Here is a 24,285-nt window from a genome sequence, read left to right on the forward strand (position 1 = left end):
GTTCTTAGGTACAGGCTGCCAAAGGCTGCATGGCTCATAAAGGCCCTGACTGTGACCTTGGTAATGAAACACCCGCGGCTTATTGCCTTGGGGGACTCCTACATCCACATCAACAAGGCACCAGACACAAAACCTCCCAAACTTATTTGGTTGCTTGCTTTCTTAGGACTCTGGCAGGTCATCACCCGCCCATATGGCTGGTGACATCCTACACCCGCTCTTTGGATGAGATGTTGATATAGAGAGTGTCAGAGTCTAGTCCCTTTCTTGCACATTCAGGCTGTGGTCTGAGCTCTCCCAGATCTCTGGAACTCAAAAGGACCACAATTCTGGCTTGGCCACAGAGGCTCATTGACCCTTCCAAGTGAAAGGGCATGCAGAAAACCGGCCACACTTCCCCACCAGGCCAAGGAGTGGTGCATATGGCCAAGAGTGGTGCATTACAACGGCTTATGCTAACCTCAACCACCACCACGCTGGCACCCAACAGGCCCTCCTTCCCATCGCAGATCTCCCTGGTTTTCCACCACCTTGTGCATGACATTGTCAGCCCTGAGGAAACTACAATTAGAAGAGAGTCTCCTCAGCAACACAGGAACACAGAAATTGCCTGACTAGTTCAGCAACCTGGCTCCAACAGTGGCCAGCATTTGCTGCTTCAGAGGAGGTCTGAGAATCCCCCAGTAGAAGATATGGGATAATCCGATCCCCAGGAAGGTCTCATTATGATCTTCAATCAGAGTTTTAAGCCCTAAAGCACAGAGTTATGCACCCCTGCCACAATGTGTTAGAAATAGCTACCCTACCGACGGCTAGTCCTGTTAGCCATAGAAACGCCCAATCCATTTTGGAACCTCACTACGTTCTTGACCTCACTGACAGCTTATATGCACAATAAAGAAAAAAAGAAAGAAAAGAAAAAAAAAGAAAACTCAGTGAAACAAAACGCTGTCGAAACAACCCACTCAACTGCACACAAATTCTCTCCCTGGGGAGAGGATGAGAGAGAATCAGCCACATGTGACAGGAGTTAGTCATGTTGCTTAAAGCATGCTGGAAGGTGCTCAGAGACCATGGTGATGAGGTTGGCATAAGAACCTTTCTAAAATAGACACATGGTGGCAATAAGTTCCACTGTTTAATCATGCGTTGTGAAGAAGTATTTCATCTATTATGAACTTGCCACCTTTTCGTTTCATTGCATGCCCCCTTTCTTGTGCTATGTGACAAGAACAGAAGTTCCCAGTCTCCCTTCTCTAAACCATTTAGTATTTTATATACGTTTAATGGTATCCCCTCTCATTCGTCTCCTCTGTAAAGTAACAATCTAAATCTTTTCAATCTCTCTATGAGTTTTTTCCAGGCTTTGATCATTCTGATCACCCTTCTCTCACCCTCCTCCAATTCTACACAGTTTAATGAAGTTCCACTTGCTTAACCCAACCTGCATTCAGCATCTCTCTTTGCGAACAATGCATGGTGGCAGCATCTGAGCAGTGAATTCTCTGCAGTGCAGCAGCTGGCAGTGGGAGCCAGGGACCTCAGTTTGCAAACAGGGGCAGCACAGCACCTGGAGAGGCCAGCATGGCCTGGGGAAGCAGCATGGGGGTGGTAAAGGGGACTTCAGGCCCAAATTCAGTGGACTGGGCACTACAAAGATGCCAACAGCCACTGTCCACAACTGATGACATGTTGCCTGCATTTTCCAACGCCAGCATCTTCATGGTCTGTGATGGGAGGAATGGCGCAGACGCCTGGATAAGAGTCGAGCATGCTGACACCCTTTGCAACAGCAGTAGGTGGCTATAGATGGCTGTACATGCAGATGGGCACAAGCCCAGCACCAGAGGTGTTCCAGCGAAATGCTCCCAAATGTGGGAAGGACGGCCCAGGTTGAAAATAATTGCAGATGACATCCGCTTGCAGGAGAAGGGAGCAATGGTACAGAAGCTGAATGAGACCATGACAGAAAACTACAACCTTTTCTACGGCTAGGCAGGGACAAGAATGTAAAACTGATCCCAGAAAACAAATCATCTCACACAGCGAGAAGTGATGTACATGCAACTCTTGCTCACAATAGCGGGGCTGAAAGCAGATCCCAGCAAGACCAAGGCAGTCAGAGACTCGGCAGCTTCACTGGATGTGAAAGGGAGACAGCACTTCACAGGAATGAGAAATGTTCTGTCCAGGAGTGGAGGCCATACATCAGCTCACGAGGCAAGATTTTGAGTGGAACTGTGCAGTTCCCTACCAGCAAACGTTTGACACGCTGCCACATATTATATCAGATGCCCCTGTCCTGAAATACTATCAGCCAGGAGAGCCATTCTCTGAGACCATCTCATTGGTGAGGGTGTGATAGCAACAAGGGAACGGGGCAGTGGGAATTACCTGATTCTCTCATGCCATCTGAAGTACTAACTAGAAATACAAAGACAGGCCTGACAGAGCACTGCAGGCAGGGCAATGTGTGTTAGGAAGGGAGCAAGGAAGTTCCAGCCTGGCTGTTTGGTGGCTAGAAAGAGAAGGGGTAGTGGTGGGCCATGTGGCTATATAACCTCGGCTAGAACATTTGGTAGTACAAGATAGGGTGTCTGCAGCCCCAACAGTCACAGCTTTCCAGAGGCTTTGGTGCAAGTGCATCCCCAGAGCGGGTCCTGTGCTGGCATGTTACTTAAGGGAAACTAGAAGTTTCTTGTGCTGGAGTCGAATCATCAATTGCCCCAGTGTGAAGGATCATGGGTCCTGAACCTGGGTCTGCAGGTCCCCAGACCACAGCCACCCCCGCAGCAGCTTGCTAGTACCAGCAGCAAGTATGGGCTGGTAGAACATTGCTTACCATAGTCACCGCCCACAAAGCTCCCAATTGGAGGAGACGTCTGGCTTCTCCAATTAGCTCAGACTCACTATATAAGACGGGAGGCACAGGAAGTTGTGTGAACAACTAGATGAATTCCTGGATGGTTGCTACACTGGAACCTGCCTCTTGCCTGGCTCCTGGGCCTTACTCTATTCCTGATTTCTGCCTTCTTGTCCCATTCCTGACCACCGGACTTGTTCCAGACCCTGCTCTACACCTCCTTCTTGGCTTGACTCCTGACTCGGTCTCTGCTTCCTAGCTTCTGACTCCTGCTCTGACCACCTACGTCCCCGTCTATGACACCCAGCTGTATATTTACCTGTTCTCTGGAGCTTGTTTCCTTTGCTTATGGGCAGCCACTGTATCATCTTCAAGGTAGGTCAGGTGGTTCCCAAAGGGATGCATTTTGAGGGTTGTTATATTGATCCCTAGAGGAGCTGCATTATGTGGGCAGTTGGCTGGTCCTGGAAGAGGGCATATTGGTACCCAGAAGCTCCTGTGAGGGGGGGGGCAGTCAGATGGCCCTAGACAGGGGCTACATTAGGAGGGTAGAACTGTACATTAAGGTTGAAAAACAGCTTCCATTCTAGCCTCCTTTTTTCACATGCTAAGATACTTCTGAGAAATTTACCCAAGACACTGAGCTGAAAATCCTTGTTTGTGTCCAGTTTGTCTAGGGAGTTTCATTAAAATCCCTTTATCTGCATTTGAGTTATAGGTGTGGAAAAATACACTTTTTGTTGCTTTGAAAATTCTAACCATCTCTTGGAACACCCAAAATGGCCAAAGTCTGACACCTGCAGTTGGCTCTAGTCCTTAGGAATGAGTAGGCACTTCAGCTGGTTTGAAAAGAATGGTTTAAATAAAGCAAAACTGTGCACTGAGCACAGGCAATAGCTATTTTTCATTAAGCCAGGAGGTGCACACTCAATGGGAGACAGTTCAGAAAGTCAGCATGTTTCAAAGCTGGGTAACAGGAGGTAGTTGGTTTGCTTACATAAATGATTGTAAAAGCAGCAAAGAGTCCTGTGGCACCTTAGAGACAGATGTATTGGAGCATGAGCTTCCGCGGGTGAATACCCACTTCGTCAGATGCATGCTCCAATTGGAGCTCATGCTACAATACGGCTGTTAGTGTATAAGGTGCCACAGGACTCTTTGCTGCTTTTACAGATCCAGACTAACACGGCTCCCCCTCTGATAAATGATTGTAGCACTCAAGCTACTGGACTGATTTCCTTCAAGTCTGGCTTGTTTTGTAAATCTCACAGAGATGAACGTGCTAAGCCATGTATAGGGAAATTTGGTTTTGATGTTTTAAAGTTATATGAGTCACATTCTGTTCTGAGTTACACTGGTATAAATCTGAAGTAAATCCATTGACTTCAGTGGAATCAGTCTGGCTTTACATAGGTACAAGTGAGAGCAAAATTTTGCCCAGGAATGTTTTAACACTGCAGACAGTGGGGCACCTCACAGGGTGTAGTACAGTATTATAGATACGGACATGTGCAGGTCTGGAAATGCGTACCTAATCTTCAGTATTAGCAGACACCTGGGAATCTGTGTTGACTGGTCCTGGTTGCTTTTAGAATTGGGCCTTTTGATTATTTTTTTTAAAGCTTCTATCTTTAAAAAACTTAGGAAATTAAATGCAAAAAGTTACAATAAGGCAATGTTAAGGCTGCAGAGCTAAGCTGGAGTCAGGCAAAGCAAATGTTAAGGTTGAATACACAACCTGGACTCTGCCCCGTTATGATGAGCCACTATTTTACTTTTTAAAATATTAAGTAGAACTACATCTTCATAAAGTGCTTTATATATAAGTAATGCCTGCCTCCCGTCTGTGCTGCTTATGGGAAGAGTCCTTGCTATACGGCCCCAGTTCAAAAAGTAAATGAAGGTTACTTACTTGTAACCAAGGTTCTTTGGGATGGACTCTGCACATTTCCACTCTTGGGATATGCATCAGCTGGAGCCGTTGAATGGTGCAGCCTTCTGCTAGTAGTAGAGCACTCACATGCCCCCTCCTACACCTCACCTCAGTGAGCACGAGTCTAGAAAAGGAGGCATAGTGGCAGTTGCTGCCTCAATTCCTTCCACTGGTAGTGTAGCGCCATGAGGAGTTACAGCTCCGCAGAAGAGGGGAAGAAGGGGAAGGAGTGTGAATATGCAGAGTCCATCTCGAAGAATCTTGGTGACAAGTAAGTTACCTGCATTTCTCTGAGTGTCCTCTGCAAATTCCCATTCTCGGGACAGTGTAGTCAGTATATACTGAAAGATGCATGGTGGGGAAGGAGTCATAATTAGAACAAGGAAGGCAGTATCAAGCTACCTAACTGGGCATCTGCTTGAGGTAAACATTTGTATTCAACTCCACGGGGCTGCTTTACAATTTTCAATTAGTGGGACATGCTTGAAACATGCGACAGAAGCAGCCATTGCTCTTGTGGAGTGTGCTCTCAGCAGAGCAAGGGAACCCATGAGGCATTTTTATCTCTTTTCTACTATACACAGTCTGACCCAGTGAGATCAGTTTGTGTGGAAATGGGATTTCATTTACAGGTATCCATGTATAAAAGAAAAGCTTGCATGAAGATCTAAAATCTGTAGTCCTACTGAAATAGAAATGTAACAGTCTTAGCATCCAAACAGTGTAGCTTTGACTTGCCCTTATTTGAATGTGGTCTTGGAAGAGTAATGGATTGACTGACAGGGAAATAAGAAGTTATTTTTTGTATACATTTTTTGGTGAGGATGAAGAACTACTTTATCTTTATGAAAATTTGTAACTGGAAGGTGAGTCATTAAGGCATGAAGTTCGCTAAACCTCCTGGCTGACATTAGCGCTATAACAAATGCAGTTTAGTCAGAAGATGTAATAGACAGCAAGAAGACAAAGTTCGAAGGGTGGAGACAAGGTCTGATAGCACTAAGTCCACATCTCATGAGGGAACAGGCTGTCTCACAGGGGATAACAATTTAGCCTTTCAGAAACCTCAATGATATTATGCGAGAATATAGATTGACTATCTACTGGTATATAAAAAGCCGCAACTGCAGCTAGATGTACCATGAGTGATGTAACAGATACACCCTTATTCTTTAGAAACAGCAAATACTTTAATATGGATTGAATAGGAGCCGACTCAGAATCAATAACCTTAACAGATACCCATAGTGAAAATCTTTTCCATTTTAAATGGTAACATTTCCTAGACCATCTTCTAGCGTTAAGTAAAACATGTACATCGATAGAGAGCAATTCTCTACTTCTGTCAGCGCCCCAGTGCCCATGCTGTTAGATGCAGTGCAAGTGGATCTAGGTGGTACTTTCCCGTGCTGCTATCACAGAAGGTCTGGAGACACAGGTAAGCATCTGCAGTTCCCTTTGGAAAGAAGGAGCAAGTCCATGTACCATTGTTGTCTCAGCCATGCAGAGGTGATAAATATAATCCTTGCTGAGTCCTTCAACCTTCAAGGGAATAGTGGGGAAGCATATATTAGATCTGTACCCCAACTGCGGAGGAATGCATCTATTCAAGAGCAGAAGTATATGCTCACTTTTTAACAAAAGCAATAGCACTTGGTGTTGAATTTTGTGGCAAACAGGTCTATTTTTGGAGCACCCCAAAGAGAAAAAAATGTCCTGGATCACAGTCCTGAAGAAGTACCATTCTTGCATCTGGGAAGAGTCTCTACTTTATTGGTCTGCTAACTGGTTGAGCGATCGTGCCACATGCAGAGCTACTGGACAATTCTGGTGAAGAATACACCAATCGTCAAAGCCTCCTTGCAAAGCTGTGAGGAGTGGGCTCCTCCCTGTTTGTTCACATAGTACATTGCTGTCATAGTGTCCATGGCCATTTGAACCACAGATAGTTGCACCTGAGGGAGGAAAGATCTGAGCGCCAAATGAGTTGCTCTTCACTCCAGGACACTGATAGCCAGAGGGTCACCTTTATGATTCCAGAGAACTCTTGTTAAATGATTGCTGAGGTGTTCACCCCATCCTGTTTTAGAGGCATCTGTTGTAATTATCATGAAAGGAGAGGGAAGGTTGACATTCATGCCCCCGCCGTACATGTTCCTGGTTCATCCACTACAAAAGAGCTTTCTGGAAGCTTGCTGGAATGTTAAGTATTCGATTCATATCCTGTACTGCAGGTCTGAAGTTTCTTGCCAATCAGTGCTGAAGGGGAGGGTCTCATTCTTAGTCTTACGTAAGGGGTAACATATGCGGTGATGCCATGAGACCCAGTAGGGAGAGGAAGAACTTTACATTCTGAGAAGGACTTTAAAGTAGAGACTGAATGGTAGATTTCACCTTCAGGAATTTCTCCTTTGGAAGGTAAGCTCTCGCCATTCTGGAGTCAAGTGTTCCTATGAAAAGGATATTTTGTGAGAAATGTCAATAGGGATTTCTTTTCGTTTATCAAAAATCTTTGGCAGCTGCTTTTAGGAGCCAATCATTGAAATATGGTAAAATAAAAATCCCATCTTCTCAGAAAAGCTGCCAGTACAGATAGACACTTCGTAAAGGCTTGGGGTACAGTAGAAAGGTCAAAGGTGTGACACCTATCTTGGAAATGACCTATGGCAAAATTATGGTACTTCCCATGTGATGGGCTTATCAAAATATGAAAGTAAGATACTTTGAGATAGAAAGCAGCAAACCAATCTAAATAGGACAAGGAAAGGATAATGGATCCTAGAGTTAACTTTCTGATGTGAAACCTTTGGATCTATTGGTTTAGCTTCTTCAGATCCAGGACTGGACAAAGACCTCCATCTTTCTTAGGAATTAGGAAATAGCAGGAGTAGAAACCCTGATTTCTCAGATTTACTGGAACCTCTTCTATTGCTTTCTGCCTTAGTGGAGCGTTGATTTTTGTTCTTAACACTGAGTTGTAAGAGGGATCCTGACAGGGCAGATTGGTTTGGAGGGAGGTTCTCAAACTGGATCATACAACTGTGTTTCATAGTGTCCAAAACTATAGTGTCCAAATGTCATAAACATTCTCCAACTGTTAGGGGAAGAGAATTAAGGTTGGGTTTGTGGCTCTCCATCTTCATGTCAAACCTGAAGTTTAACTGTAAGGAAAGAAGAAGTGGAGGATGAATTCTTTTGTCTCATCTTGGATTTAAAGGGACATCCTTTATATTGCTGCTGAGAAACAGAGGATTGCTGTTGGTAGTGTTGTCTGCCTTTGTTGAAATATGAAGATGAAGAATAAGGTGGATAATATTGCCTTCGATATCTGAAGGCAGCTGTAAGAATTCTTCTCTTGAAAGGTTACAAGAGACGCAGCGAGCTAGCTGTTGATCTTGTTTCTTTCATTTTCTCCAATCCTCCATCCATTTTAGAGCTAAAAAGTCTATCCCTTTCAAGCAGAAGTTCTTCACTCCTGACCTTGTTAGGTAGTCTTCAGATAGCTATCACTACAGCTATCAATGTTGAAGATGCATCAGAGACAACAAACAGTGCTCTCAGTGCATGCTCAGCACCATTATGGTCCTCCTTAATAGGGCATTATCAGTCTGCAATGCTCATCAGGTGGATTCTTGGTGAAGAGTGAACTCTTGTCCTACAGGTGAAACTGGCTAGGCAGTTAGCTATCCTCATGTTTAAAGAAGATGAAGAGCAGTCTATTTACACCTAACTATCTAACAGTTAAAAAAGTAAGACACCTTGGTAAGGATCTTGACTCCCAAGAAGGTTCACATCCAGGTATGGCCAGTGACTCGAAGGAACTGAGGTGACCACTGCCACACCCTCTTTTATAGCTCCACTCTCAGAATGTGCTCAAAGCTGGGGGGGGGGAGCGAGGGAGTTGGGAGGGGGACACGAGCACTCTAATGGGCATTACTAGTAGAAGGCTGCACCGTTCAGTAACACCAGTCGACATATATCCAAAAAGTGGGAATATGCAGAGGACACTCAAAGAAGAAACTAGGATTATTATTAAGGGGCTCTTCCCACAGAGTTGGGTAGCACAGAAATCATGCTCCTGCTAAGGATGAGGCAGTAGGATGGATACTAAGCTTTGTATGAAGCTCATGTATACTTGGATGCGATATGGCACCAAGACGAGAATCAGCCAAAGGTTTCACCCTCCTGGAGTGGTGCCTGAGCACCATCTGCAGCTCATGAGCAATAGATGGGGCTGTGGGGCAGAGACAAAATATTGTTCAAAGCTCATGAACAACTGGATGGGGCTGACACACAGCACTGCTTGAAGCTTATGCTCACAGTCAGATGGGGATGCTGGGCTCAAAAGAAACAACACCCAAAAAAGTCTCCCATAAACAAACAGGGCTGTGTAGTGGAAACAACAGCTGACACTCACGTTCAGTCACATTGTGTGTGTGTGAGAGAGAGAGATCGAGACCAAAGCACTGTCTGAACCTCCTGTTCAGCCATCACCTGGCAGCCATACTCAGTTGGACGGGGATGACACCAGCTCCATCCACTCCAAGCAAAGTTGATCACTTTGATGCTTTCTAATGTCTTTGGTGCTGCCAGCAGGCTGGCAATGTTCTGGGAGTGTCAGGAGTGTGGAAGTGAAGGGTCTAAGCAACAGCTGTGTTCAGACCCCTCCTCTCTCTCTGTAGCGTCAGGATGCGGGAGGTCCAGGGTGCCTGCCTCAGTTGGGAATTTTGAGAAATGTCTGGCTCCACATCTGGATGCCGGAGCCCAGTTTCTCCTGAGTCCACACGATAATGCCCTAAACACTCAGACATTGTGTAACACCAGTCACAGAGTCAACAGGACTGAATGCATGAAAACACGGACATGTGGAGTGAACTCTGACCTGAGGAGGCCCCTCCCTCGCTGGCCATGGACACACTGAACAAGATTCGTTTTGCATAAGCCGAGGCGCACAGGGTCTCCTGGAACACTTGAGGGTTGAAGGGCTTTAAAATTGCTTTGTAGGCAGCCCAGAGGCAGATGGGCTTCTGCATTTCCTACATCTCTGTTAAGAATTCCTGTGCATGAGAGACTGTGGGACTGGAGCATCTCTGGTCCCTGTGGAGGTGAGTTGTGTGTCTGGTTGGAAGGGATGGGACTGGGAGATTCCTTAGGTGTTGCACTGGGTGCCCCGGGGTTCTGGCCCAGCACAGCTGGGCCCTGGGATGGGGAGGCAGCCTTGGAATTTCAGCAATCAGCAGAAAATGAGACAAGTAAAAAACAACATGAGTCTGCACAGAACTTTGCTTGTGCTCTGGAGCTGCCTTCACACATGGAGGCAGCAGACAGGTAGTGAGCTGGACTCCGATTTATGCTACTGGTGAGAGACAGAGGGGTAGACAGACACAGCAGTCGCACAACTGGAACACAGTGAGGCATGCACTCTGGGGAAATTCACTGGGTTGGCCCCCTGGACTCTGGAGCACGTCACAATTCAAAGCTTCCCTCCCCTACTCCTGGCCCCAGGTCACCTTCTGGCCAGTCACATTCAGCTCATGCTTGGGATTTTCTTCTTGTCACTCTGCAGTGAAAATGGTATTGTTTAAATATGAACCTCCTTGCTTAGGGCCCTATTGCCTGTTCCTGCCAGGTAGCTACATTAAACTGATCAGCCATTCGCTTGTCAATGTCCTCAACACTTACTGGTCACCACCAGGGTCTGTGCTGGGCTCAGACAGGGTCTTCGAGCTGAGATTCCTCCGTGACTGCTCCATGCAGACACTGGTCACTGGTGGTGTCTATACTAGGGTCTGCATGGAACAGGGCTTCACATTTATTCCGTTAGAATCTAGACAAGAACCTGACGTGACCAACTCAGTTGCCCTGTTGCTGCTCAGCCACCTGGCAGAGAGGACAGCGTCCTCCTGCTGTCCAGCCTGGACAGCCCCTTCTCTGTCTGCCATTTTGGCCCACACCTAGAAATGTTATTTCATTTCAGGAGCTGAAATAGGATAAAATGCTACTTTCCCCATCTCACAACCACCTCTCACCTGACAGTCTGCTCCAGGGCCCAGGCAGTGAGCTAAACACATCCTAGGGTAGAGAAATGTACTCAAAGGAAAAGACATTTGGGGCTCTGAGCTCTTCCAGTTCTGACAAAGGGAATGTGGTCAGCTCTCAGGGAGCTGTTGGGAAAGGTGCAGGCGGAGCAAATGCTGGCTGTGGAGGAGCTGCCAGCTAATTCAGTCTCTGCCCTTTCCAGAAACCTTACAAATGTGAATACTTGACTGAAAACTTGCAGAGTGACTTGAACTTGCCCCCTGCCCCTGTGCATCCTCTTCTGGCTGCCCCCTGGGAGCAGTGATTTCGAGTGGGAGGCTCTCTCAAGCCATAGTTTGAACCATGTCAAAGCCAGAAGGGAATTTCCTCAGTTTCCTCCTAGAAATCAGCGGCACATACTATCACAGCACAGGGACACAGACATGCTACTGGGGCACAAGAGGGTAAGGGGAGGGTTGAAGTTCTCAGTTCACAGCAAGCTCCACTCCCTCCACTCCCACATCCCAAGGGCTGTGGGACAAGAAGGGAGAGTGACTGGCACGTGACACACAGCAGCACAGGGAGGACAACATGGGTTTGCTATGAGATGAGAGCATGCTCACTTACACAACTCGCCCACCCTCCTGAGGCCTGAGGCGGTTCTAGACAGAGCAGCACGGACATGCAGATGTGAGAGCAGGAAGAGAGGCAATGAGAGAGAATGTTAGCATCAGTCCGGGGCGCAATAACAACACGGAGAATGAACAGACTTCATCCCAAACCATTCCAGAACCACTGTGACTCCCAGAAACCCATGCTGGGCCAAAGGGCTGGCTCCTCACACTTCCCTCCCATTGCAGAGCTCTCCGCTGGCGGAAGATGCTGAGGAGAATGACCAACTCAGCAATAGTGGGAGGGCGGGTGCAGCTGTATTGAGGAGCGAATATGTGGGCAGTCCTTGCTCTACTGAAGTGGGGCTTCTCCCCATCTCACAGAAATGCACTCAAGTCTATGGTAGAAAAGCAATTCTCGAAGTACTACACTTATAATTGATTAGCACTGCAGGCTTTGCTGACTCCCTCACAGCTCTTTCACTGCTGGGTATCAGGCATAAGCCTGACATCAAATGCTTTGGCGCATCCCCCAGGGCTGTGCACCAGCTCTCTCTGGTTTGGTGTATGTACAATAGTCTCAGCCCCTCATCTCCAAAGACAATGCAGAACAGAAAGTGTTTGAGGTCTGCAAGTGGCATGAGTGAGGCTTGGATGCTCTGACTGGGTTTGACGTTTACTGTGACGCAGCAGACCAGAGGGGGCTGTGTGTTGTTCTCGGGGAGATGTTAAAGGGGATCCAGGTGATTGGAACCAAAAGGATTCGGGGAGCCAGTTCAGTATTCATTGAGTTCACATTCCTGCACTTACTAGAGAAAATGGGACATTCATAATCACATGAATTCAACAGCCAAAGCCAGAGACAATCTGACAGTGGTATTCCTAAAGATAGGGAGTAGGGAATGGGGGGGAAGGGGAGTCTGGGGAATAGAGAGAGATGGGGGGAGGGGAGAATAAGAGAGGGAGAAAGAACACGTGCATGAGAGAGAATGCTCGACAGAAAGAACAAGAGAATGAAAGCGGTAAATACAATTCAACATTTTATCTGACTGAACCAGAAATTTGCTTTAGTGGTTTGATTTTTGACAGTTGTGAGAACAGTAACTAGAACTAATGGCCAATAGACTGTTCATGTGCCCTTGAGAGAGAGCTACTGCAACCCCAGGTTCCCTGGGTATGGAAGTTTGGTTTAATCCCTACCTGAGAGCCTGCAATAAATTGTAGATTTTTCCTGTCCACCCAGGGACGCCAAGAATTTCTCTTCAGAAAATGAGATTGAGCTCGACATCTGGTTTCCAGAAAATAGCTGGGCCAGATTGAGTGACAGGAAAAGCTCAGGAGAGTTGTCCGCTCTCATCCCAGTGGAATCCTGCTTCTGTCTAACTCCTAAGAGGAACTCCTAACCATTCCCTTTGTATATTCCAAAGTCAAATGGCTCCCCAGTGGATCTGAGAGGACAGGAATCCAGTTGAGAACACAGCTCACCATATCTCTCTCCCTAACTGAAACTCTTCCTCTCTCCCATTTTCAGAAACCTCCTTGTTTCCTCAAGTTTTGCTCACTGTATCAGGGGGTTTAGTCAATATTTCAAGTTGGTATTCGTGTTATGAACACAGGGGCTTAACCTTGGATTCCCAGGGGGCGGGATAGCTCAGTGGTTTGAGCATTGGCCAGCTAAACCCAGGGTTGTAAGTTCAATCCTTGAGGGGGCCACTTAAGGATCTGGGGCAAAAAAATTGGTCCTGCTAGTGAAGGCAGGGGGCTGGACTCAATGACCTTTCAAGGTCCCTTCCAGTTCTAGGAGATTGGCATATCTCCAATTATTACCTATTAATTAAAAGTTTCTACAAGGAAAGAGGTTGCACTCATAATGGAACAAAGTTCACAAGAACATTGTATTGAACATATAGCTCTCCTGCCTGCATCAGATTCCAGAGGGAGAGAAACAAGCAATTTAATCAGTAACATCGTTTCAGACATAACTGTCTTCTGCCAAATGAGAGACAGCAAGTGAAATGTACTGGCTAGCACTCAATACAGTACACAACAGCCAGGATCAAGTGAGGCTTGCATTGGTGGAGGCTACCCAAGATCCTTATTAAGCTGCAGAGCAACTCCAAGCCAACGCACAGAGCGAGCCCCACAAACACATCTGCCTGGCTTACAAAGTACTGTGGCCATTCCCCTAGTGAACATCGGTGGGTTTTAGGGGTTTCTAAAGAGAGTGCCGTCCCAGCTGGATGTCACAGTAACAACTTTGCTGTGCTTGCTAGAATGAAGTAGAAGAGCAAGAGGACTTCCAAGCTCTTTTTGAAAAATGTCCCTCCCATTCTTTTAATGTAAGAAGCACTGGGCATGAAACGGCTTCCCTAGCTTTTCTTGGGCAATTTCAAACACTATGACATGACTGCAGAACCCCCGTAAGTCAAGTGAAAGTCCTGACACTGCTGTGTCTCTTGGTCACAATCTGCGGAGTGGTGAAACAGAGAGAAATAGGAACCAAAAACTGTATTTCAATCGAAATCATGGACAACGGCAAATGTGCATTAGGAATAGGAGACTTATAAACACAACATCCATAATAACCATGAATGTTACCACAACATTGCTTACTGCCCCAGCCGTGTGCCTCAGCTCTGCCCTTGCTGGTGAGAAGGGAATTTGGGTCTAATCCTTAAGCACGTCACTGCTCACGGTTCTTCCACAGTAGACTTCAACCCTCCTCTAGAAGGCCCAGCCTCTCCTGATGGGAGAAGGGCTTTTTTCTATTCCCCATGTATGCAACCTCTGGGACTCTTCAAGCCAATCTCTTAATATACCTACACACTGAGTTTGAGAGAACATGGAGGGACTCCTACAGAGCCACTCTAAGCTGGCTTGCAGGGAGCTTTCTACGTTGACTGCTTCTATCTTCTGCTTGGCAACCTGTTCACTGACCGTAGCCTTACAGCTGAAATGTGGCTCTTTGGAGGCTGATCTAGAAGCGGGAAAGTCCTGCATTCCTTTAGCTTCCTTTTTGTGACCTTCATTTCCAGTTGTAAAGTTGGCAGGAACAGCCCTCTCCCTGGAGCAGAGACTCTATTCCCCTCTACCTAGGCAATAATTTGTATGAAACAAAACTTCATCTCAGGATGCTCTCAGTGCTGAAATCAACAGGGAGGGAAGCTTTGTAAGGTTTAATTCCTGATTTTTCTGGCCACTTTGACAGTGAAATAATCTGTCAGGGGCATGGGTACGTTTCTTACCGCTGTGTAGGTAACACATTTGCGATACTCATTCCTATGTGGTAACCCCGTGGGCATAAACGAGCTGAAGTCAAGGTTTGCTCTTCTACTCACTCGTCAGAGTAATGGGTGCATGAGCTATGATTAGTACGTTAGTGATCAGATGAGGTGAAGCCAGCTGTGCTTGCTGTGATATGAACACATGCTGAGACTTATTACCCACAATGCCCCTGTCTCCTTGTAGGCAATGCACATCAACATTTCCCATTCTTCCAGGGAGGGAAGTCTTTGATTGGTTTCAGATTAGTGTGTCTGCTCAGGATCAAAGGGGCTAATTTCTTTGCGGGGAGACTACCACACGAATCACTAGTTCTTCATCGACTAACCTAGAAACACGGCTCGTGCTCTCCAGATACCCTGTCTCCACAGCTGTGTCCCTACAGGGCATATGCTATCATGTTCTATTGTTGTCTGCACTGCCAGGTCTAGAAGGGAAACCCCAACGACTGAGACAGAGACAGTCTGGTTTCAGGAACGCCACAGCATCCGCCTAACTGAAAACACCTTTGGATGATGGCGTAGTTTAGGGACCAATGGAAAACAACATACCAGCACCCAGCAAGTTTGCAGGTAAGACGAGTTTCAACACTCTTACCTAGTGATGGCTTCCTTAACACTCTAGCGCTTGATCTCTGGTCAATTTCCTACCATTTGGGTTTGCTCACGAGCAAGGCGTTATCCCTCTGACACACACCAGGCAGGGGAGGGCTGGGCCACACTGCGTTTCAGATCACAGAGGGTATGTCTACACTGCAATTAGATACCCACGGCTGGCCTGTCCTGGTGGACTTAGGCTGGAAGCCGGACTCTAGGACCCTGCAAGGTGGGAGGGTCCCAGACCTCAGGGTGCAGCCGGAGCCAGAACATTTACACAGCAATTAAACAACCCCTTATCCCGTGTCAGCCGGCACGGGCCAGCCGCGGGTGTCTAATTGAAATGTAGTGCTAACAGGGGCCTCTCCACATTGCCAAACATTGGGGGCTCTCCTGAAGTGAAGGATGGCCTCTAAAAGAATATGGGACCCATTCTGCTTCCACTGAAGTCAAGGAATTTTGCCCCATTTTAAATGGTGCAGGATCCAGCCCTGTGTGAGAAGAAGAGAGCACGACTGAATGGGTGGGATGTTTTTCAGCACTAACACTCACAGTACAGCAGGGGTCGGCAATCTTTCAGAAGTGCTGTGCCGAGTCTTCATTTATTCACGCTGATTTAAGGTTTCGCGTGCCAGTCATACATTTTAACGTTTTTAGAAGGTCTCTATCTATGTCTATAATACATAACTAAACTATTGTTGTATGTAAAGTAAATAAGGTTTTTAAAATGTTTAAGAAGCTTCATTTAAAATTAAATTAAAATGCAGAGGCCCCCAGACCTGAGTGCCACTGAAAATCAGCTCGTGTGCCACCTTCGGCATGCGTGCCGTAGGTTGCCTACCCCTGCAGTACAGCATCCTGCTCCACCAACACAATCCAGCTCTGGACAGAGCCTCAGTTTCTAGCTCAACTGATAGCAGGCTTTTCCCATACTCCTTAAACCCACATGCCCCGCCAGGAGGCAGAGGGACCACCTTTTCCTGGGGAGGGAGGGGAACGCAGATTTGTTCATCTAATACTGGCATTCTTTGTTCGACTTCACCATTGGACCCTATTCCAGCCTAGGGGGACCATCTTCCTGAGGGGCTGGGGGGAGTTTAGTTTCTCACGTCACCTAATTCTGAAACTCCTGTCTGTACTCCTGCACTGGATTCAGACCCTGACCTGGAAGGGCCACGTTCTCTCCAAACAGGAGTAGAAATGGTTGTGCCATTTGTACCGATACACCAGGGGATCCCCATTAGGAAAGGGCCTGAAAAAAATGGATCTAATTCATCTTTGACTTGACAAACACCAAACCTGAGCCTCTGAATCAGCTCTCCATAGGAATCTGCCCGGGCTGTGGAATGAAACTTCAGTTCTTTTTTGTGCATGAGTTTAGACACAATGAGGAGACAAAAAGCCTACAAGGAAACAGGGGGTTGTAACTGCAGTGGCGGAAAGCTTACACCAGAAATGTTACACCATTTGACTGAAACAGAATTAATTGATGAGTTTATATAGAAAGAGGTAGCTTTACCCTAGGAGCTAAATGCCTAAAGGGCTTATTTTTCTTCTCTCTCTCTTTCAGATCTGTAGAAATACAAAGCAGTTGTGGGTTTCCAGAACAGCACCTGAAAAACTCAGTTTTGCATCTAAAAATTTGCTTCAAATGATACATCTGGCATGTTCTGTTGTTGCTTAGACATAAGAACCAAAAACCTGGGCAGAGAACCCTCTAGCCTGGATTCTCCACTGAATTAGCTGGCACTTAAAATTGAAACTGTGTTGACACTACTGAACAATCCTGGCTTGAGTTGAACACTTGTTCACAGATACACCTTGAGGTCCAGATGACCACTGTCACAGCACAGCTAATCAGCAGAGGTGGGATGTTTAGGTCCAGGTTCACTACACCCAATGAGAAATGGCACAACCCTGATGAGACTGGATGGCCACGGCCAGAGTCACATGACACAAGGACATTAAACGAGAATGCCATTTTAAACATATGTTTTAATGTTGTACATGTAACAGGTGAGGTTTGCCCTGTAGGGCTATGCTTTCAGCCTCTGGTGCTAGGATGTAGGTCTCCAGCTGCCTTTTCACAGCTCGCTATGACTTACTAGGCCTACCGCTCACTGATAAGGAACGCAGGGATCAGGAGTTAACTTCGGAGTTGTCTTGTGATAATGCATGTCACGCAGTGATTCCACTGTAGTGTCCAGAGAGCATCCTTCAATTGCAAGCTCTTCATAAGCCTTCCATGAGCCAATGTACGGCTGGCACTCCAGTGGAGCTACCATATGACAGCTCATGTTGCCTTAGGAGTGATCACAAGGTAACTCAGAAGTTAGCTCACCTCATAGCTATTTCATGGTACTGACATGTTTCCTTGCTGCTCAGAACACTGGATGTTGGGACCTGCCGTCTCCAAGGGCCACATCCACATTAAAGATGAAGGTGGCTGCCTCGAACTTCATACTGTGCTTGTTAGGCTCCATGGGCTCCTTGCAATTGCCAATGTGGTTGAGGATTGAGCAAAGTCTGGGTGCCACACATGCCAGCGAGACTCCATGACTGGAAGCTGCCACACGGCTCTGCCAGGATCCCCTGCCAGACTCTATGGTGCTGTTCTGAGCCCTGTACTGCAGGCTGTGTGCTGCCTCTGGGGACGGGGAAGCGCTGCCGTTTTGCCACTGTTGTCCAAACTCTTTATCTGTGCATAGAGCACGCGATGTACAGGCCAAGCACAGCCTTCCTCACCCTATTCAGCACTGGCCTAAGAACAGGGAGGAGAGAAGGAAATTTCTCACTACTGATTGCCTTAACTCTGACATTGTGTTCTCTTCATCATCAGTGTCTTGACCTCTTTTTCAGTGACTCTCGTCAAACATCCTCCTGGGGGAGACTGTCTTGCAAGGAGACACAGTCAGAGAACCCAGTTTCTGTCTTTCATCCCTGGAGCTCCCTGGCCAAAACTCTATAAACCTCTGGAAGAGAAATGTACCAGGGCCTGCCTGTTGTATAGTCAGAAATTAATAGGATCAGGAACAAACAAAACTGTGCACCACCAGGTCCGCTTACTCAGCCGTTCTTCCAGCTCCCCCGGGCTCTCGTCTAAGGAGAATGTCTGGCAATAGCAGCAGCTGTGCTGGGACAGCTTCTGGGAGCAGCGAGTGCACTGTCTTTCTCAAATCACAGGGAGATTCCCGGGCAACTCCTGGAGACATGGCTTCAGTTTGGCCCCTGGCAAAGGGCCCTCATTGTCCTCTTGAAGCAAGGATGAACTCAAGGATGACAGCACCAGCAGCTGCAGGAGAGGCTTTGGCAGCAGCATCTTCACCCCTTATGCAGCACTGCAGGGTCCAAAGGCTGTTTCTGGCAGCAGTAGCAGCAACTGTGGATTTAGGGTAATCTCTGGCAGGTGGGACCTCACTATTCTTCAGCAATCAGGAGCATTCAAGGGCCGTCACTGGTGGTGGCAGCAGCAGATTTAGCTGGTCCTGCTTCTCCTGCCCTTCATCACAGCACTGGAGGGATTTAAGGGCAGTGAGCTGTGGAAGCTTCAGGCGGTAATTTCTCTCTTAGAATCAACACAGGGACTGGGAAGTGTGCGGAAGTGGGCTCCATTTGTATATTTGTAAATTATTCTCTACATTCATTTCTGAACTGACAGGAGTTGAATAAAAGAGAGGGAATTAGCACAATGGAAGAGAGCACCTCACATCACTCTAGAATATTCTATTTACAGCTGACTTCCTGGGAAATATTTCCAGTTCTTGGACACCCACCAAGTGCACCCAATTTCAGAGAGGAAAGGCCACAACTTCCATAAAAAGTGAATGAGACACATTTAACTCTACAAGACCAGCAAAAGACGCTAAACGCCTGGGGAATGAGCAGCATCCCCCTGTGACAGCGTGGGGGAGGGTGGGGTGCTGGCGGCTCTCCGGCAGGGCACAGGACTTTGAGGGGCTGTGGGAAACAGACGAGTGCAGTGCAGGAACTGATTTCACGGAGCACAGTGAGGGGACTCTCTGGGAAAAGGGCTGGGATCTCGGAGGATGTCTGTCAGGGAGCATGGGAGGCAGTGGGAAGTCAGCATCTCTTGAAGCATGATGGACAGAAGAGTCTGGTGTCCCAGAATACGTGGGGATGGACAGAGCTGGGGCCGGGGGAAACTGGTGTCTCTGCTGGCAGGTACAGTGGAGAGGCAGGCTGCAGCCATTTAAGGCCCGTGGGCAGCAGAGAGTGAGCTGGTATCTCAGTGCCTTTGTGAGACAGAGGAGGAATGTGATGGGCGAGGGTCCGTCTGGCAGAAAGGGGATGGCGTTTTTCAGGGAATGTGTGGGGATGGAGAGAGGCTGTCCCCCTCAGGGAGCAATGGAGGTCGTGGGGTGTTTAGCTGGCGGTATTTCCAAGGGGCATGTGGGGCTGGGAAAACTGTTGTCTCTCAGGCTGTGAAAGACTGAGGAAGGCTGGTGTCTCTTGGAACCCAAGGTGGGGGAGTGGAAGGGAGGAGAGGAGGCACTGGTCATGCTCAAAGCCTCAGCACAGCATCCTGAAATATTTAACCTGCTGGACAGGGAGAGGCTGACGTGGCCTTCCCTCTACAGTTCTGCCAGCACAATCCAAGTGTGAGCTAGAAATCCAGGCTTCGGCCCATGAGAGGGAGGCTATGGGCAGCCAGGGACACTTGCGGGCCAGGAAGGGTGTGTGGGCAGTGGACAGAACTCAGGGAATGGGGAGGCTGACACTGCTAAGGGCCCTTGAGAGAAGAGGCAGGGTGGTGGGAGGCTTGTGTCTCTGGGAATCTCTGGGGAAACTGCGTGGGCAGGGGCGGACTGGGGCTGGAGTCCCTTGAGGCTGATACCACTTAAGGAGTATGGAGGTCACTGACATGTGGGTGGGAGCTGGTGTCTCCTGGGCATCGCGAGGGTGAAGGAATCTAATATAGCTGGGATTGAGAAAGAAGCTTCTATAGGCTTCTTATCCCTATCTTCTGGGGTTGCAATCTTGTCAGAGCTCACAAGTTACACAATTTCTGGCCAGGTCTGTACTTGAATGAGAGACCTGAAGAGAAAAACCTAGGGTAATGTGGGCAGTGGTGTGGATGCCGCAGTGGGGGCGTTCTCCCCTCTGAGTCAGCGACAGTCTCAAAGCCCCAGGGTGGTGACAGGAGGGGCTGTGCTGCAGGGAGGAGCATGGGTGACTGCATCATGGTGCTAGGGAGACCCGCGTTATTGATGGTGGAATGTTGACAGATGTGATGTAAAACTGAGGCCCTGACCACTCACATGGCATTTTTCCTGCCAACTTTCAGCCAGCCTAAATTCCCTCTGCAGTTTCAATTGGATACAGGATTAATTTGCATTTCATGTTATAGAGGTAGTGTGTAATGTTCCTGTGGCCTGTTCAAAGGCTGCCCCCTCCCACCTCAGAGGTGGCTTGTTTTCACTGATGGGTTACACAATTCCTATGTACTTAGTCTGAGAGCATTTGGGATCCTTTGGGACAAAAGGCACTAGAGAAATGCAAATAATTATTAACTGTTCAGGAGAAAACACTTAAAAGAGGAACCCACAACCAAATACAGCAATTTAACAACAGAATCAAGACATAGAGAGAAGCAACATGAAACAACAGAAAGGCAACTTGAAGAGGAAAGGAGACAGTAAGAAAGGTCCGTGTTTGTGGGCAGGATTAAGGAGACGCCCCCAAACCAAACATGACAATTTCTAGGACGTCTGTCTTAGCTTTTCTCTCCTCTATGCAGCTGAGGAATCCTGACATCTCTGAAATGTTCCTCAAAATGCATCTTGTGATTATGCAGCATATTTAAAAGCCACCATTGCTGATGAGTTTCCCTATCTTCCTGGAGTGCCTAAACTCTGCACCAATCCCCTCCCCTGACCAGCATAAGTCTTACCGTGCTGCGACCACAGGTGACTTCTTCCCAGGATCTAAAGGGGGCCCGGTAGGTTCCTCCCCCAGTGATCGTGTATCTTTATTCAGCTGTTGTAACCGGGAACTTAGCTCACTGATCACAGTTGGTTTGTCATCCTCAGCCCCGTGGACTGGCCTGCTCTCCATGGGATCCCCCCATAGCTTGGATCTTCTCTGAAAGAGGTAGCGTGGCCGACCAACACTGGCTGAAGCCAGAGTAGCCGCATGTTGCTGGGAGATGAGCTCACTGTCCGAAGACTGCTTCAAAAGTGGGTCCCTGAAAGTAACTGGCCCCTTGCTGAGCTGGGACTTGAGTTTTGGCTTTGGAGGCACTGGTGGCTTCTCGAGTATAAAAGTTTGTCCATCCGCAAAGGAAGTGTATGTGTCAGTAGGCTCCCCGCTTTCAGAGGACAATGTAGACATACTGGAGACTGTAGAGATGGTGCTTGTGGTCTCCAGGTGATGGTCACTTGAACTTCTGGTGTCCACCTCTTCTACTCCTGAGTCTGCAGCAGACTCTGGGGCTACGGGGGCATCAGAGGGCTTCCCTGAGGGTGTTCCACCAGTGGTAGAAGGTGCTACTGCTGCCGCTGGTATGGATGGCGTGCTAGGCTTAGCCAGTTGGCTGATTGGTGTGCCAGGGGTGGTGACTAGTACCCCATTTGCAAACTCATCTGGTGGAGGCACCAGCCCAATCTTGGCCAGTTCCTCCCTGGTCTCTTCATCACTTGAAGACAGCTGAGCTGGTGGGAGGGTAACTGTGTAGGGCTCCACTTCCTCCTCTGAACTTCCTTGACCAAGTGTCTTGTCAGATGCTGGGCTAACCGGAGACTTTCCCACAGGGCTGGGCTCAGTCTCCGCTTTGGGCAGCTCTGCCGGCTCCACGCTTGCTTCAGGAACATCTGGTTTCTCCTCTTTCATCTCAAGTCCTATTTCCTCTTGGCCATTACTCGTTGCATGGACCATGATGAGGCCGGCTGTCTTCTGCTGTGACATGTCCATAATACTAATGATCATAGATTTCTTGTCTTCATGTTTTTTCTCTTCTTTCACAGGTGTTTCTGCTCTTGTCTCAGTCTCTTTTCTCAGTGTTGTTGGAGTCCCCCAGTGGCTTTTTGTAGGGGCCAAAGTCCCAGGAGCTGCTCCTGCTGCCCCTTTGGCTCCAGGCGAATATGCAGGTGACACTAGGCCCTCTATCTCCCCCCTTTCTGGTTCTTTGGTTTGGACGTCCACAAACAGGGGTGCTGCTCGGTCTGAATCTGGGCTGTGGATTGGGGTGGGCGACCTGGATGAGACTTGAGTGGACAGGGCCCGTTCCCTTGCGGCCAGCGCAAGCGCCAGTGGTGAGTTTGGATCTAGGGGCTTTCCTGTTAGGGGGTGGATGAATGTTGAGGATGAGCTGCTAATTAATGGCTTTAAAGCTGAGACAGGTGAAGGCAGCAGCACATCTCGGCTTCCTAACAACCGCTCATCAATAGACCTGGACTGCTGCAGGGATGGCATGTCAATGCTGGGGGGGCTCCCTTCGATGGCCCCAACCGAGAGGAAGACAGTGGATTTCCGCCTCTCATCAAGACGACGCTCTCTGTCCTTCATGACTCCAGCGATGGCAGTGGCAAAGGGGATGCTCGAGGGGTCGACCTGAGCGATGCCAGCATGGTGCTGATACTCTATGCCACTCATGCGATGGCTCCGGCGGGTGGGAGAGGGCTCCCGCGTAAAGCCTCCTGTGATGGATAAAGCTGCTCTTTCCTGAGCGTCCTCTACTTGCAGCTGCTTTACTAAAGGGCTCTTCTTCCTCTGGGGCTTGGTGGGAGCAAAGAGGCTGACGTTGAACTGGCCCATGTTGGCGTAAGGGTTATCAATCACTCGCCCTTTCCTTTTCAGCTTCTCCGGGGGCGTGGCGGAAGGGCCAGGCCGAGGGATCTCTGTTGGCTCCACAGGAAGATGAGAGGAGTCCTGCAGGATTATCATGGATCGAGCTCTCTTTTGCCTTTCAGGATATGGGATAGAAGTCCTTGCCTGGTCATACATCTCAGCTGCACTGATAACCTGGGGGAGGCCATGGAGTTTGGCCTCCAGGCTTGGCTTAAAGCTCGATCTTATGGTATCATAAACCCTTCCCGGAGGTGGAGGTGGGGAGAAGGACGGGGGAGGGCCTGTGTCAAAGTAATATGGAGACGGAGGAGGGGGCGGAGCTGTCTGAGGTGGGGGTGGGATTCCGTGCCCTTCCCTGACAGTGTCTTGCATTGACGTGCTCCGAGGAAATTTCCCATCCATCAAAGAAGCAGCAAGTTTCTCATCTTCACCTAGGAAACCAGAAGAACAGCAAAGTCAGAATCCCAGAACAAAGGGAGATGGGTCCTGCTGAGAATTCAGTCTTTCCCTGGGCACTGCAAGCTGGATGTCTGGTGCCCTAGGGAGGGATTCCACCTCCCACTGAAGTTCTAGTTTTGAAGCGACTCTCCTCATCTTCATGCTACATGACTAGCCACTAATTCCGCAGCTTGCTCCCTTGTACGACAAGACAGGGTGCAGAGCAGGCAGTGACTGGTTCTCACTGTGTCCTTCATCAATTTATTGTAAATCCCTCAGTCAGACCTTTCCACCTCTTCCCTGGCCAGGCTAAATAATCCCAGGGCCAAATCCAGAGATGCTGTAATTAGACACAGACTCCTTGGATGTAGTCACCAATTACGAGTGTGCCCGGGGGCTTCACTTAGGGCTCATTATACCCAGGGGTGGCCTGCTACAATGTAACACACACACACACACACACACACACACCCCCCTCTCTGCTTCTCTCCCTCCCCCTTCTGAGAGTGAATTATACACATTGAAACTCAAGGGAATGTTTCCGAGGAATCTAAATTCTATGCTGGTAAATAGATACATAACTACAGACAAATGTCTCTCTCTACTACTCTAGTGTTACTAGGGTAACTTCCTCCAGGAATACTCAGTGAGACTGTTTTCCGGCTAAGGTACCACTCAATAGAAGGATATCAGAGCCTGGGGTGGCAAAGGCAGTCTGGGGGAGAATAAACTGATGTA

The 24,285-nt window shown here is 48.1% G+C and overlaps 1 protein-coding gene across 1 annotated transcript in view; it reads right to left on the reverse strand.

Annotated features, from left to right (window-relative positions):
- The window catches only part of SHANK3 (SH3 and multiple ankyrin repeat domains 3), a 653,367-nt gene that overhangs the window by 14,245 nt on the left and 614,837 nt on the right, over positions 1-24,285 (reverse strand). Inside the window, exon 24 of the mRNA XM_039498975.1 lies at positions 21,215-23,540. Within this exon, the coding sequence (XP_039354909.1) occupies positions 21,215-23,540 (2,326 nt within the window). The remainder of the gene's footprint in view (positions 1-21,214; positions 23,541-24,285) is intronic.

The sequence above is a fragment of the Mauremys reevesii genome, linkage group 1 (genome assembly GCF_016161935.1).
Source record: "Mauremys reevesii isolate NIE-2019 linkage group 1, ASM1616193v1, whole genome shotgun sequence".
NCBI classification, from domain to species: Eukaryota; Metazoa; Chordata; order Testudines; family Geoemydidae; genus Mauremys; species Mauremys reevesii.